This window comes from Nicotiana sylvestris, chromosome 2 (genome assembly GCF_000393655.2).
Source record: "Nicotiana sylvestris chromosome 2, ASM39365v2, whole genome shotgun sequence".
Taxonomy (NCBI): domain Eukaryota; kingdom Viridiplantae; phylum Streptophyta; class Magnoliopsida; order Solanales; family Solanaceae; genus Nicotiana; species Nicotiana sylvestris.
This window is the reverse complement of record NC_091058.1, coordinates 80,602,158-80,617,743: the sequence shown is the minus strand read 5'-3', so window position 1 is coordinate 80,617,743 and position 15,586 is coordinate 80,602,158. Positions and strand designations below refer to the sequence as shown.

At 38.5% G+C, this 15,586-nt stretch overlaps 1 protein-coding gene across 1 annotated transcript; it reads left to right on the top strand.

Annotated features, from left to right (window-relative positions):
- Positions 1 to 13,035: 13,035 nt before the first annotated feature.
- On the top strand, positions 13,036 to 13,841 carry LOC138885132 (uncharacterized). The gene is made up of 3 exons (XM_070166034.1): positions 13,036 to 13,339; positions 13,436 to 13,557; positions 13,605 to 13,841. Exons 1-3 carry the CDS (start codon positions 13,036 to 13,038, stop codon positions 13,839 to 13,841), a joined length of 663 nt encoding a protein of 220 aa, XP_070022135.1.
- Positions 13,842 to 15,586: the final 1,745 nt, after the last annotated feature.

The following is a 15,586-nucleotide window of genomic DNA, read 5'->3' as shown; positions in this document are numbered from 1 at the left end:
ATATATATACAACAAGTGCAAGAAAACAATAACAAGATAATACAAAGTAAAACTGGGAGGGGACATGCTATTGGGGAGTAACAGATAAAAAATGAAATATCGGAAATAAACAGAAGAAACTCCGGTTTCTATGATATATATATATATACATACATACATACATAGTGGACGGCGTGCCACACGATCCCATAATATCATATACAAGTGGACGACGTGCCACACGATCCCATAGTATAGTATATAAGTGGATGGCGTGCCACACGATCCCAATTCATATCATATATAAGTGGACGGCGTGCCACACGATCCCATAATATCATATATAAGTGGACGACGTGCCACACGATCCCATAATATCATATATAAGTGGACGGCGTGCCACACGATCCCATAATATCATATATAAGTGGACGGCGTGCCACACGATCCCATAATATCATATATAAGTGGACGGTGTGCCACACGATCCCATAATATCATATATAAGTGGACGACGTGCCACACGATCCCATAATATCTGACTTCATATAGTAGACCCCTTCAGGGGAGAATAACAACTCAATACCTTTAATCCGGCAAGGGTAAAGCTAACAGCCCAAAATATCCCGACACGGGAGAATATATATATCAGTCTACACTTCCCGGCAAGGGAGTATTCACAACACATTCTCCTTTTAAATCATTCTTCCTCAACCGTTCACATTATATGAAACTTATCAAATAAACAAGGAGCTTGTGTCACATTATTCGAATTAAAAGCAATCAAGACTCACGGTCATGCTAGACTCCGGTGCATAGATAACCGTCACCATGCCTATACACCGTACTCCACATTAGCAAGTAGCAAATATCATCCTAATCCTATTCCCTCAAGCCAAAGTTAGAACAAACACTTACCTCGAATGCTCCAAACTCAACTCACGCTTCTAGTATAGCTTTACCTCTTGATTCCACCACCAATCCGCTCGAATCTAGTCATAAGTTACTTAATCACATTAATAATTACTAAATGAATCATCCCCAATGCATGAAAATAGATTTTTTCAAGGTTTTTCCCAAAAAGGTCAAAAATACCCCCGGACCCACGTTGTTGAAACTCGAGGTTCGGACCAAAAACCTGTTACTTATTCCCCCATGAATCCAAATATATGATTTGTTTTTAAATCGAACCCCAAATTGAGGTCCAACTTCTCAATTTGTAGAAAACCTAGGTTCTACCCAAAACACCCAATTTTCCCCATGAAAATCTTTGAATTGAAGTTGAAATTATGTTAAAAGATGTTAAGGAATAAAGAAATTAAGTTAGAAATCACTTACCAATTATTTTGGGGAAGAAAAGTTGTTGGGAAAATCGCCTCTTAGGTTTTGGGTTTTTGAAAAGTGAAAAATGACTGAGATTTTCCGAACTTGTATACCTTTCTGAGGACCTGGCGCGGACCGCACAAAAATGTGTTGCGGCCGTGCCGAGTGGGAGAAAAATTGGGGCTTCTCTGAACCCTTCTAGCGCGGACCACACTGTTTTGGTGCGCGGCCGCGCTGGTTAACCTGAAACCCTAGCCCTCAGACTCAGCCACGCGGACCGCACAAAAATGCATCGCGGCCACGCGGCTCCAGCGCGGACCGCACCAAAATAACCGCGGCTGCGCTAGTGTCTGCAACACCAGAACCTGCATTTTCTTAAGTCCAAGACCTCCCGGGCCCCATTCAAAACTCACCCGAGCTCTCGGGGCTCCAAACCAAACATGCACACAACCTTAAAAACATCTTACGGACTTACTCGTGCGATCAAATCGCCAAAATAACATCATATACATAGGATCAAGCCTCAAACACATGATTTTCTTTCTTCAACTTTCATAACTCAAATTCTCCATTTTAAGTCCGAAACACGTCATATGACGTCCGTTTTTAGCCAAACTTTACAGATAGTGGTTAACACATATTTAAGACTTGTACCGGGTGTCGGAACCCAAAATACGAGCCCGATACCTATATTTTCTAACTCCTTTTCATTTCAAATTTTCATATCAAATTTCAGAAAATAATTTCTTTCAAAAATTCATTTCTCGGGCTTGGGACCTCGGAATTTGATTCCGGGCACACGCCCAAGTCCCATATTTTCCTACGGACCTTCCGGGACCATCGAATCACAGGTCCGGGTCCGTTTACTCAAAATGTTGACCGAAGTCAACATTATGCATATTAATACCAAAATTCATCAAACTTTTCACAAAATCCACATATTCTAACATAAAAACTTTCCGGCTACGCGCCCGAACTGCGCATGCAAATCGAGGCGACTAAAAGCGAGGTTCTCAAGGCATCGGGAGCACGAAATAAGGAAGAATTACAGTGATGACCCCTTGGGTCGTCACAAATATATAATGGGAAATCGAGACATTTAAGCTTGAGACATGCTTATATAGGAGAATTAATTACAAATGGAGCTATATCTATAATATATGTGAGATCAAATAAGAATTTGGCTGATCCACTTACGAAGCCATTAGGTAGAGATGTAGTACAACAAACTTGTGGAGGGATGGGGCTGAGACCCTTAAATTAAATACAAGGAATAGGAACCCCACTTTGAGTTAGTATACACTCTAACAATATAAGTTCAATGGGTAATAACAAGTTACTTGTATTGTTTAAGCACTGATCTCCTCTTTAGGAGCCCTAATTCTATTGTACTACTTACTGTTATATGAGGAGTTAAGGAGTTGTTAAATGCTTGTTATAACAGGGGCATAAAGACAAACTCCAAAGTGCATACTGTTACATGAAGAGGTTGATTAATCTTAATGGAATTATTAATGTCTGGAGTAACAGGGACATAGTAACTAATTCCACCTATATGAATATTGAAGTGGTGCCGCTTCTAGCAAGATTTAAAGGGTTGATCTTGTAAATATTCATGAATTCAGGATGAGCACATGGCCGTAAACGTGCTAAAGCGAATACTGGATTTTCTAAGCTACTAGATAATACTGTATGTGTGGTACTTTCGGTTTTGGCACAAGGATTTGTGGTTCAAATCTTAAGATACCATTAACTTCGTCAAAACTTTAATATACTTACACTAAAGGAAAGTTCAAATCTGTAAAAGATACTTTCAATTATTCACAAGTGTTATGAAGTGAAATAACAAACTAGTGGGGGATTGTAAGATAGTTTGTTATTGGCAAGTTGGAAGTGGGACGTTTCTTTCTCGTACCGTGCCTGTTAGCCTCGGAACTGATCATTATGAAATAGTGCATAACAGACACGAGATTGACTCAACAGGCACGGGATTGACTCAACAGGCACGAGATTGACTCAATAGGCACGAGATCCTAAAGTTAATTATTTTTTAACAGAAAAATCAAATTTATTTGAATTTTAAATTCAAAATTCAAATAAATAGTCGTGTCTGTTTGTAAAACAAGACATCTTTTCTGAAAGGGTCTGTTGGTTGCCTATAAATACACAAGAATTCCAACGAAATGATATATAGAAAATCACAAGTGTTATTGCAGGCTTTGTTGTATCCTGAAGAGAATCGTTTTGTATTTTCCCTAAATTAGTATACAGGCGATAACTCTTTAAGGACAGTCGATTTTCACGCCTCAAAGCCAATTTTGATTATTATTTTCTAACACCGTAGTCCTTGCATCTCTCACGGTTCTCTTTCCAACTGAAGAAGGTCCAACACTTCAAGTTGTTATTTCCCTGATTGCTACTACATATTTCATTTATGACTAGCTAAAGAGCAAACCCGATCGAGCTTTTCTCAATGAGTATGCTATATGACAAAGTCCTCGAGCTTATTTTATTTTGTTTTTTGACATTATGATCATATGATTATAGCAACTACTGACTTAGTACAGCGCCTGCTGAATATTTATTTAGTTACACCAATGCTAATCATGGAGATATATTTTTTAGTTCATAAATTCCAAGACTTTCGCCATATGTTACCTATCCCACTTGATAATCAAGATGTTCTCAACTTTCCTACCGAATAGTTTTTGGATTTTATTGTGTTACATAGTTGGTATTTTTATTCTCTCCTGGCTTCTGGGAATATTGTTGATGGTGTCCGTGATTCCACCTATCCTAAAAGGGCCAAGGATCGAATTTGGAGGTGACAACTTCAACGAGAACCTGCTAAGCATAAACTTTAATTCATACCAGGATCTTGAACATGATAATCTTACATATAATCGTCATAGAAAACATACCTGAAGTGGAATCCATTATCTTGAAGCGAAAGCGTTAATCGATAAATTGGTTTCTCGCCCCTTGCCCTAGCATTCGTTACCGCCGCCTTTAGTGATGGAAGAAAGAAAATAAAATACGGTAACCCTAATGGATGGGGAGAGGACCAATTTATAGAGGTTTTCACTTAATCTGGTACGTTCATCAAGTAACCAATCAGACGGATGAGATTTGATAATTAATTAAACATTAATTATGGGCCTTAACTTATTGGGCCACATACACGTAGGAAAATAACTTACATTCTCCCACTTGACCCAATAATCACATAATATTAATATTTAATATAGGAACATTAGTTGCGAATAAACAAATCTCTTCTATAATGTCCATCATAAATACCATAATACGATAAATTACTAAATGTGAGTTATGACGGTTATATATAATTTGTCTACATACTCCCTTCCATATACTACAACATTAGCAACTCCTTGTACCAGGTCCATAAGCTATAAAATATTATGGTCCACAATAATGTCTCATTGAGACTTATCATGTAATATCTCAAAACAATAATGTGTACACCATTATGAGAAACATGAAATCATTAATGTATATCAGATATATATAAATGAGCTCAGCGTGTCAAAATATCATAAATACATCAGTCATAAATACAACCAAGACCCATTCTATGTACATGTTCTTTAAATATCTTTGTCTTTAAACCTTTCGTTAACGGATCTGCAATCATGAGATCTGTTCTAATATACTCAAGTGACACTCTTTATTTCTGAACTTCCTCCTTGACGGTAAAGTACTTTAATTCCATATGCTTGGCACCTTTGGAGTACTTATCGTTCTTGGAGAAGAATATTGCTGCAGAATTATCACAGTAAATTTTCAGCGGCTTGGTAATGGTGTCGACAACCCCAAGTCCTGAAATAAAGTTTCGCAGCCATAATGCATGAATTGTGGCTTCAAAACATGCCGCAAATTCTTCTTCCATCGTGGATGTAGCAATGACAGACTGTTTGGCACTCTTCCACGATATTGCTTCTTCAGCTAATTGGAATAAATAACTAAACGTGGATTTTCTAGTGTCAATACATCCAGCGAAATCTGAATCCGAGTATCCAACAACTTCCAAATGCTTGGATCTCCTATACATGAGAATGTAATCCTTCGTTCCTTTCAGGTACCTCAAAAGTTTCTTTACAACTTTCCAGTGATCAATTCTTGGGTTACTCTGACATCTTCCTAGCATTCCGACCGCAAAACTAATATTCGATCTTGTGCAAGTCTGAGCATACATTAGACTACCAACAATTGAAGAGTAAGGAATTGATTCCATTTCCTTTCGTTCTACATCATTCTTAGGGAATTGCATGAGACTAAATTTATCCCCTTTTTGAATTGGAACAATTCCTGCTGAACAATTGTTCATATTAAATCTCTCTAGAATTCTTTCGATATAGCCTTTCTGAGACAATCGCAATAATCCTTGTGATCTAGTACGGAATATTTCTATTCCTATCACATAGGATGCCTCACCCATATCTTTCATTTCAAAATTTTTAAAGAGAAAATCTTTAGTCTCGCGCAATATGCCTAAATCATTAGCAGCAAGTAGAATATCATCAACATATAGGACTAAAAATATAAATTTGCTCCCACTGATCTTTTGGTATATACACCGATCAACGACATTTTCCACAAATCCAAAAGATGTTATGGTATCATTAAACTTTATATACCATTGTTGCGAGGCTTGTTTAAGTCCATATATTGACTTCTTCAGTTTACACACCATTTGACCTTTTACTTTAGTTTCGAAATCTTCTGGTTGGTCCATATAAACCTCCTCCTCGAGATCTCTATTAAGAAAGACAGTTTTCACATCCATTTGGTGTAACTCTAAATCATAATGAGCCACCAAAGCCATAATAATTCTTAACGAGTCTTTCTTTGAGACCGGCGAAAAGGTCTCTTTATAATCAATGCCTCCTTTCTGAGTATAACCCTTGGTAATAGGTCTGGCTTTGTATCGTTCAATATTGCCATTTGAATCGCGTTTGGTCTTAAAAACCCATCTACACCGGATTCTTTTAGAACTTTCTGGCAATTTGTTGGCCCAAGTTCAGGTGAAGTTTTGAAGAATGACAAATGAACTCAGTCATGGACCAGGTCCATCATGTGAGGCACAGTATTTATCAACCTAGACATGTGAGATACACGTGAAGGAGATAAGTCTCAGTGATCAAGAAGCAATATCTCCTGAACTGATCGAAAAGGTTGCATATTAGATGAGGAGAGAAAGTCTCCTTATGGGAAGAGGACACAATCCGGATAAAGGATAGGGTTGGAGTTTGTATTGTACAAGGACTCAACTTCGATGGAAGATCAATAATTGAGTCTCAATCAAACTCTGATTACTAACTCATTAAATAACAGTGATTGTTCTCTTTTACAGGTGTTGCACATACGCAGAAGTTAAACTAAATTGAGAGCAAATGAGCAAGGCAATTTTGCGAGCAATTTATGTGAGATTTAAGTGTGCACACCTGAAGCTACTTGAACGATATAGAAGAACCAGTTTCGTTGTGTTTATTCTTATTCTATTTCAACTGTAGTAGGTGATTTAAAGTTGTACCTTTTCAGCTTTCATAGAAGCATTTGTAATAGGTACTTTGAGTGTTCAAGTTATAGGCTAACTTGAAGGTGTCGCAACAGTTGAGGCTGTGTGCTACACAGGGATTAGAGTTAATCCAGTTTACAAAGAGGTTTTGTAAATGCTGTTTTGGCTCAATGATTTTAGTGGATGTTTGGAAAAATCCTACTGAGTAGTAGGTCGTGGTTTTTTCACCTTTTGAGCCAGGTGTTTTCCACGTAAAAATCTCTGTGTTCTTTATTTTCTGTACTTTTAATTCCGCAACAGTAGTAGTTAGAACACCTAGAAAAACCAAGTTCTTCTAGATCGAAAAATTGGGTACCACACAAATCACCCCCTCTTGTGTGATATTGACGTTTAGAATATCAATTGGTATCAGAGCAGGTTATTCTTAGAGAGGCTAACAACTTAGGAAAACATTAACATGAGTGCACCACCTAGGAACTGGGAAGGGCAATCCACTGCCAGGCCTCCACTGTTCAATGGATAGTACTACTCTTGGTAGAAGAACATGATGAAGGATCACATCATAAGAGAAGACTATGAACTCTGGGACATAGTCACTTATGGTCCTTTGGCAACTACAATGAAAAATGAGGAAGGAGTGGATGTGCCAAAGACAAGGGCTGAGCACTGCTGAAGACCTAAAGAAGTGGGAGAAAAATTCTAAGGCCAAGAAATGGCTTGTGTGTGGACTAGGTCCAGATGAGTACAGTAGGATCCAAAGTTGTACTACTGCTAAGGATATATGGGACACTTTGCAAGTGGCTCATGAAAGAATACCTCAAGTGAAAAGATCCAGAGGAACACTGATGTATTCTCAATATGAGAATTTTACTATGAAGGAAGGAGAAACTATCCAAGAGATGTATACTAGGTTCACTACACTGACAAATGAACTTAAGTCTCTTGGAAGGATTATTCTTGAAGAGGACAAGGTTGAGAAAATCCTGACAAGGGTTCTGCCAGTCTCATGGGAAAGCAAAATCACTGCCATTCAGGAATCCAAGAATATTGCTACTCTCAGATTGGATGAACTGATTGGAAATCTTACTGCTTATGAACTGAGAAGGCAAACTATAAAGATGGATACACCCAAGAGGGAGAGAAGCCTAGCTCTCAGAATGGTTGAAGGTTCAGATCTGGAAGATGATGAGATGACTATGATCACTAGAGATTTCAAAAAGTACCTGATGAGAGGAAAGAGTTCTTCAAGAGGTACAACCTTCAACAAGTCAAGAGCTCCTGAGAAATAGACCAATGAGGGTTGCTACAAGTGTGGTAAGACTGATCACATGATCAAGAACTGCCCTCAATGGGAAATCGAATGGAAGAAAGAAAGGGCTGAACGAAGGAACAGGAAGAAGGAACAAGTTCAACCAAAAAGGAACAAAGATTCAACCAAGGCTATGGTTGCTGCTTGGGGAGAACTCAGAAGATGAAGCTGAATAAGAGCAAGCACTGATGGCCATCAGAGAATCAGATGATGAACAAGAGGTAAGTATCCTTCATCTCAAAGACAAGATTAAATTTTTGTCTGAAGAAAAGTTGGCTGAGCTATTACTACACTTCATTGATGAGTCTTAGATAATTAACAATGAGAAGAAAGTTATGTCTAGGGAATGTGTGATCCTACAAGAAAAATGCAAAAGTCTAGAGTGTAGGGCTAATGAGAGTGATAACACAAATGCTGAGTTGAAGAACTAGGTTCTTGAACTTGATAACAGTGTCCTAGAACTTAGGTCTGAAAACTTAAAATTGAAATTAGGAACAGGAAAGAAGAAAACTGATCACACATATCTCACTCTAGAAGAAAAATTGGTAAAAATGAAAGATTAATTCATCAAATTCCTAAAGGAAGATCTAGGAAAGGTAAAACATGAACTAGATAGAACTTGCAAGTGGAACAAGGCTTCTGATGCACTCTCTTGGCTGCAAGAGCATCACAATAGCAACAAAAGAGTACTTTATTATGGGACTCAAGCTCCAAAGTGGGACCCTAAAAGCAAGTACCTCACTCTTCCTGAAAATAAAATCTGCACACACTATGGCAAGACTGACCATTACAAAAATGAATGTAATGCAAAAGAAAAGGCCCGTCAAAAGAACAAAGTCTTTGTTCAGGAGAAAAACAAGTTGCCTGGGTGGGCAAGAAGGAATAGGATTCATCTTTTTGCCTATAGAAAGGGACCCAAACTAGTTTGGATTCCTAAGACTAACCCCTAATTTCTTTTTGTAGGTCCAAGTGAAAGGGAGAAGCCAAATATGGTATATGGATAGTGGCTGCTCAAAATATATGACTGGGAACAAGGACCAGTTCCTTTCACTTGAGGACTTAAAAGGAGTTAATGTCTCCTTTGGTAATGGAAATAAAGGTGAGATCATTGGGGTTGGAAAGGTAGGCAAAACAGATTCTCATTCCATCGAGAATGTCTACCTGATAGATGGCTTGAAATATAGCCTAATAAGTGTGTCACAATTGTGTGACAGAGGTAATCTTGTAGCTTTTACCTCTACCAAATGCTTTGTGATTAACCTTACCACTGACAAGATTGTTTTGCAGGGAAAAAGAGTTAACAATATTTACATTGTAGATTTGTCTACTCTCTTAGAAAATGAACTCACTTGCTTAAGTGTGTTGGTTAATGATCCCATCCTATGGCACAAAAGACTTGGTCATGCAAGTCTAAATCAGCTAAATATATTAGTCTCCAAAGACTTGGTGATAGGGTTACCTAATATCAAGTTCAAGGAAGACAAAGTTTGTGAGGCATGTGCAAGGGGGAAGCAGGTAAGATCATCCTTCAAAAGTAAGAAAATGGTAAGTACAACCAAGTCGTTGGAACTAGTCCATATGGATCTATGTGGTCTAATGAGAACCATGAGCAGAGGTGGAAAGAAATATGTAATGGTGCTTGTCGATGATTATTCTAGATTTACCCGGGTTCTATTTCTAACCTCAAAAGATGAAGCATTTGACATGTTTATTGCATTTGTTATAAAACTCAGAAACAATTAGGAAATCAACTTGCATCCATTAGGTCTGATCATGGAACTAAATTTGAAAATTCCAAGTTTGCTGAATTCTGTGATAAAAATGGTATAGATCATAATTTCTCTGCCCTAGGACTCCTCAACAAAATGTATTAGTTTAAAGGAAGAATAGAACTCTTGAGGACATGGCTAGAACCATGCTGCTTTCTAGTAAATTGCCCTACAGCTTCTGGGCAGAGGCTGTAAACACTGCATGTTACATAATCAATAGATGCATGACCAGACTCTGGTAGAGAAGACTCCCTATGAGTTACTTAAAGGGAGAAAACCAGACATATCACATCTTAGGGCATTTGGTTGCAAATTCTATGTGCACAATAATGGAAAAGACTCTCTAGGTAATTGATCCCAGAAGTGATGGGGGAGTGTTCTTGGGATATTCTTCACATAACAAAGCATATAAAGTGTTCAATAAAAGAACTTTATGTGTAGAAGAAAGTGTACATGTTGTATTTGATGAAACTAATATTCTTTCTAAGAGACAGGAACATGAAGATGAAGCCATTAAATTGGAAAAGGAATTGACTGAATCCCCAGCACAAGTCATAGTGGCATCAAAAGAAGGAACAGGTGATGGAACAAGTCCTTCAAATCAGGGCAACCTGACAGGGGGAACTAATCAAGGAGAAATTGAATCAAACCCCCGAGAGGAACCTGTTCATGAACCTGTTCCTCAGCAACAGAACATGGGAGAGACATCTAGCAGAAACCAGTTGGTTTTGAAACCTCACAAGTATCAAAGTTCTCATCCCATTGAGAACATTATTACTGATCCAACATCTGGAGTCAAAACTAGATCACAGCTAAAGAATCTCTGTGTTTTTGATGCTTTCCTATCTCTTATTGAACCTAAAAATGTTGTTGAGGCTTTGCAGGATGCAGATTGGGTGAATGCAATGCAGGATGAACTCAACCAATTTGAAAAAAGTCAAGTTTGACATCTAGTTCCGAGACCCAAGGACAGTTCAGTCATTGATACAAAATGGGACTTCAGAAACAAACTTGATGAAGATGGAATAGTTACAAAAAACAAAGCAAGACTGGTGGTACAAGGATACATCCAAGAGGAGGGCATAGACTATGATGAGACATTTGCTCCAGTTGCAAGACTAGAGGCAATCAGACTCCTCATAGCCTTTGCAACATACATGGAATTCACTCTTCATCAGATGGATGTCAAAAGTGCCTTTCTGAATGGCTACCTAAAGGAAGAAGTGTTTGTGAAACAACCTCCAGGGTTTGAGAGTAAGGAATGTCCTGAACATGTGTACAAGTTAGACAAGACTCTCTATGGGCTCAAACAAGCCCCAAGAGCTTGGTATGAACGACTATCCAAATTTCTACTGGAGCATGGTTACAAAAGAGGTAAAATTGACAATACTTTATTTTTAAGGGAAAAAGGTAAAGATCTCCTTGTTGTGCAAATATATGTGGATGACATCATATTTGGGGCTACCACTGATAGGCTGAGTAAGGACTTTGCAAAACTAATGGGGAGTGAGTTTGAAATGAGCATGATGGGTGAGCTTAACTTCTTTTTAGGCTTGCAGATCAAACAGAGTCCAAATGGAACCATGATCCATCAGAAGAAGTATACAAAAGAGCTAATCAAAAAGTTTAAAATGGAGGATTCTAAAGAAATAGACACACCCATTGCAACTGCCACTAAATTAGATATTGATGAACCTGGTTCATCAGTTGATCAAAAGTTCTATAGGGGTATGATTGGATCACTCTTGTATCTTACTGCAAGAAGACCTGACATTGTTTTCAGTGTAGGGCTTTGTGCTCGTTTTCAGGAAAAAATCCAAAAGAATCCCACTTGACTGCTGTAAAGATGATACTGAGATATCTGAAAGGCACGACTGATCTGTGTCTTTAGTATCCTAAAAGTAGTAATTTTGATCTAGTAGGATATGCTGATGCTGATTATGCAGGTTTCTTAGTGGACATGAAAAGCACCTCAGGTATGGCACACTTCCTTAGTTCATATCTTGTGTCATGGGCTACCAAAAAGCAAAATTCTGTGGCCCTATCTACTGCTTAAGCCGAGTATGTTGCTGATGCTTCTTGTTGTGCTCAATTGCTATGGATCAAACAACAACTGGTAGATTTTGGAATTGAAGTAGGATGTATTCCAATATTCTGTGATAACACTAGTACTATAAGTATGACAAAGAACCCTATTCATCATAAGAGGACTAAGCACATAGATGTTAGACACCACTTCTTAAGAGATAACTATGAGAAAGGATTGATTTCAATAGAATTCTGTGCTACTGATAAACAAATAGTTGACATTTTCACTAAAGCACTGAGTAGAGAAAACTTTGAGAGGAACATGTTGGAATTAAGGATGATTAAGATCACCTAATAGGTCCAGTTTAGAATGCACAATATTAAAAAATAAAAAATAAAAAATAATTTTTTTTGGTTAGGAGTTCTAACTTTGTGTAAATAGCTAGATCAATTCTTACTCAGTTTCATACTTTAGTTAGTATACTCTTGTGACTCACCAATCTCTTACAAAGTTTCTTCTATTTTGGCATTTGAGGCATGTTCAAGAGAGTTCTATATAAAGAACCTGGTTCATCAGTATGTGTTCATATGAAAAGCTCAGGTATGTTTTCTATACTCTGCACAATTAGAAAGATTATTTTTCCAATCATGAGCAGAAGTCCTACATTCATCAAATTCCCAAAAATTCTATCTGTTGAGCATTGAATTAGTTTCGTTCCCCTAGAACTCTAAAAACGGGGATTTTTGCCTAAAATCTAGCGATGCCTAGTAATCACTAAGAGACCGGAATTACACCTTGATTAGACTTCTAATTGACCTCTGAAAAAGCTGCTGTTACTGCATTTAATTCTAATCATCTTCAAATATACACCACACCTCTTCTTCATTAGTCCATAACCGTCAAAACTTTTCTCAAGTTCAGATCTCCCTTCCTCTCTCCAAAAATTTTCAAATTTTTCTCAAGAAACAATTCACCATGACGAACCCTCAAGATAATCCTAGCACTCCCCCACCAGTATCCCCTTCTAATACATCCTCATCTACACCCCCTAGTGAAACCCCAAAACCTAGGTTTTCGTAGGCAGAAAATGTTAGCCAGAAAAACTGTAGCTTCTGGAGCTCTAAGAAAAGTTCTAAATGAGAAATTGAAGGCTAGCCAGAGGAAGGAAAGTCCTACTCAAGAATCTGACTCAAGCTCTGAGTCTGAAGCTTTTATTTCTGCTAGTGAAGGTGAAGAACACGGGTCTTCTGACATTGACAAAATTCAAGAAACCTCTGGTGAGGTAAGTTCTTGTATGGTATTCTCTACTGTGGTTCAAAATGTAGAAAACAAGTTTGTCTTGGTTGGTCCTGTCAAATATGTAAAGGGGGTTGAATCTAGTAGAAGTGGAGGTAAAAAGAAAGATAAAGAGAGAGAGGGAGCAAGTGGTGATGAGAGGGGAAATGGGAAAGAAAAAGTTTAGGCTATCTGTGGAGGTGTTGAAGAAGGTGGCAACAAGTCAGAGGGAAGTGGTTCTGGGGAGGCGGCTGAAGGGCTTGTACATCTAAGCAAGCAACAAGATGAACTTGGTTCATCTGCTGAGGAAACACTGGCTGATCTTCTGAAGAGGGTTGGGGCCAGTTATGATCCAAAGAAGCATAAAACTTCCACAAAAAGGCTCCAACTGCTTCCAAGACAACAAAGAAAAGCAAAATATCATCCCCAAAACCTACTGTACCTTCAATACCTAAGGGAAGAGCCACTAGAAGCAGGGTCAAACAAAGTGAAGCTGAGTTACAGAAAGCTCTGGAAGAAAGCAAGAAGAAAAAGAAGGAGAAGGGAAAAGCAAAGGTTGTGGAGAGTTCTGAGGTTGCAGAAGAAGAAGAAGAGGAGATGGAACTGGTTCATCAATAAAGGGGAACAACTATGGAAGTTCCTACACCCAAACCAAAAAGGGCCAAGGCTTCTTCCAAGAAGTCTTCCTCTGAACCTGTATCTACTGAACCCTCTTTAGCCAAAAGAACCAGATCTGCAGTGAAAGGTAAGAAGGTAAAAATTACTGAGGAAGAAGAAGAATGGAGTGGAGAAGAAGAAGAAGAAGAAGAGGAATTTGAAAAGGAACAAGATAGGTTTGCCATCTTTGGCAGAAGAATCTTTTTGAAAGGAAGACTGTTGAGAGACCTGGATGAGCCAGGAATGAGAAGATTGGTGGATGCCCTAGCTGCACAAGGTTGGAAGGACATGGTCCTTGAAATGGATGGGAGGCTGTCTAGGAAAGAATTGATTGAGTTTATGGCCAATGCCACAGTGAAGAATGGGGTAGTCACCAGTCTGGTGAAAGGAGTAAGGGTGCAGTTTGATGCACTCAAATTGGGTAAGATTCTAGACATACCTAGTGAGGAGTATGATGATTATACAAGGCAAAGGTGGCCATGTCTAGATTCTCTCCCTACTGCTCTTCAAATCACTAGAAATTTTTGTGATGCCGCAACTGCTGAAGATGTGCCTGAAGCTATGTTTGTGCAGAAAAGTGAGATGAGGCTTGAGCACAAGGTCTTGTTTGAATTTGTTAACAAGTGCCTGCTGCCCAGACAGGAGAGGAGGCACACTGCCAACTACATGGACCTAGTTCTTATGGAGTGCCTTGTGAGAGGAATGCAGATAAATTGGCCTGCCTTTATTGTCAAATTACTGGACAGGGTCATAAATGGCTCCAAGGCTCATACCACCCCATATGGGTTCATATTGACTATTGTTTTGGACAAGCTGAATGTGCCTTTAAAAAATGGGAGATGGCAACAAGCAAGGAACACTTTGGCATCAAGACTCTTCTGGCTTGTGACTATCCAGTCAATACCACCCCAGTTGAACCTGGTTCATCTCTGAAGACACCTGTGAACAACAAGGTTAGGGCTTTGGTTCAAGAGTGTGGATCTAAGGATGCTCAAATTGCTAGGCTCCAGGCTTGTGTAGCTGAACTGGAAACTGAAAGAGATGGCCTTAGAACTGAGCTAGCAAAAAAAATGAGAAGAGTGATGGGATGCTTCAGAATATGCTCAACCTTCTCCAAACCCATCCCTCTAGTTCCTCCAAGCTTTAGGATGTCCAGTTGTTGTCTTCTGAACCAGTCTAGTACCCCCAGTGTCCCAAATTAGGGAAGTTTTCTGTTTTCTTTTGCTCATGTTTTGGAAGTTTTTCTTTCTTTTTGCGGTTTGTTGGTGGAAACATATCTTATCAATGCCAACTGTTGTTTCTCTTGTTCTATGAAGATTCTGATCTTAATAGTTTGAATATGTTTGTTGATTATTGATGATTTCATCCATGTTTTCACTTGCAGTTGCCCAAGTGGCCATGAGTAATTACTAAAATCTGGGATTCACAATGTATGCAACTTTTCGATGATGCCAAAAGGGGGAAGAGATATTGTGCTTTACTCTTTATTCTGAATAATGTGATATTTATAACCTAATTAAACCTGGTCCTTGATGATAAGTTAAAATTCTAAGTTAGTTGATGGTCAAGCTAAGTTCCTACAGGTTCTTTGATTAGTAAAAGCACAGAGTTTGTCATCATCAAAAAGGGGGAATTTGTTGGCCCAAGTTCAGGTGAAGTTTTGAAGAATGACAAATGAGCACAGTCATGGACCAGGTCCATCATAT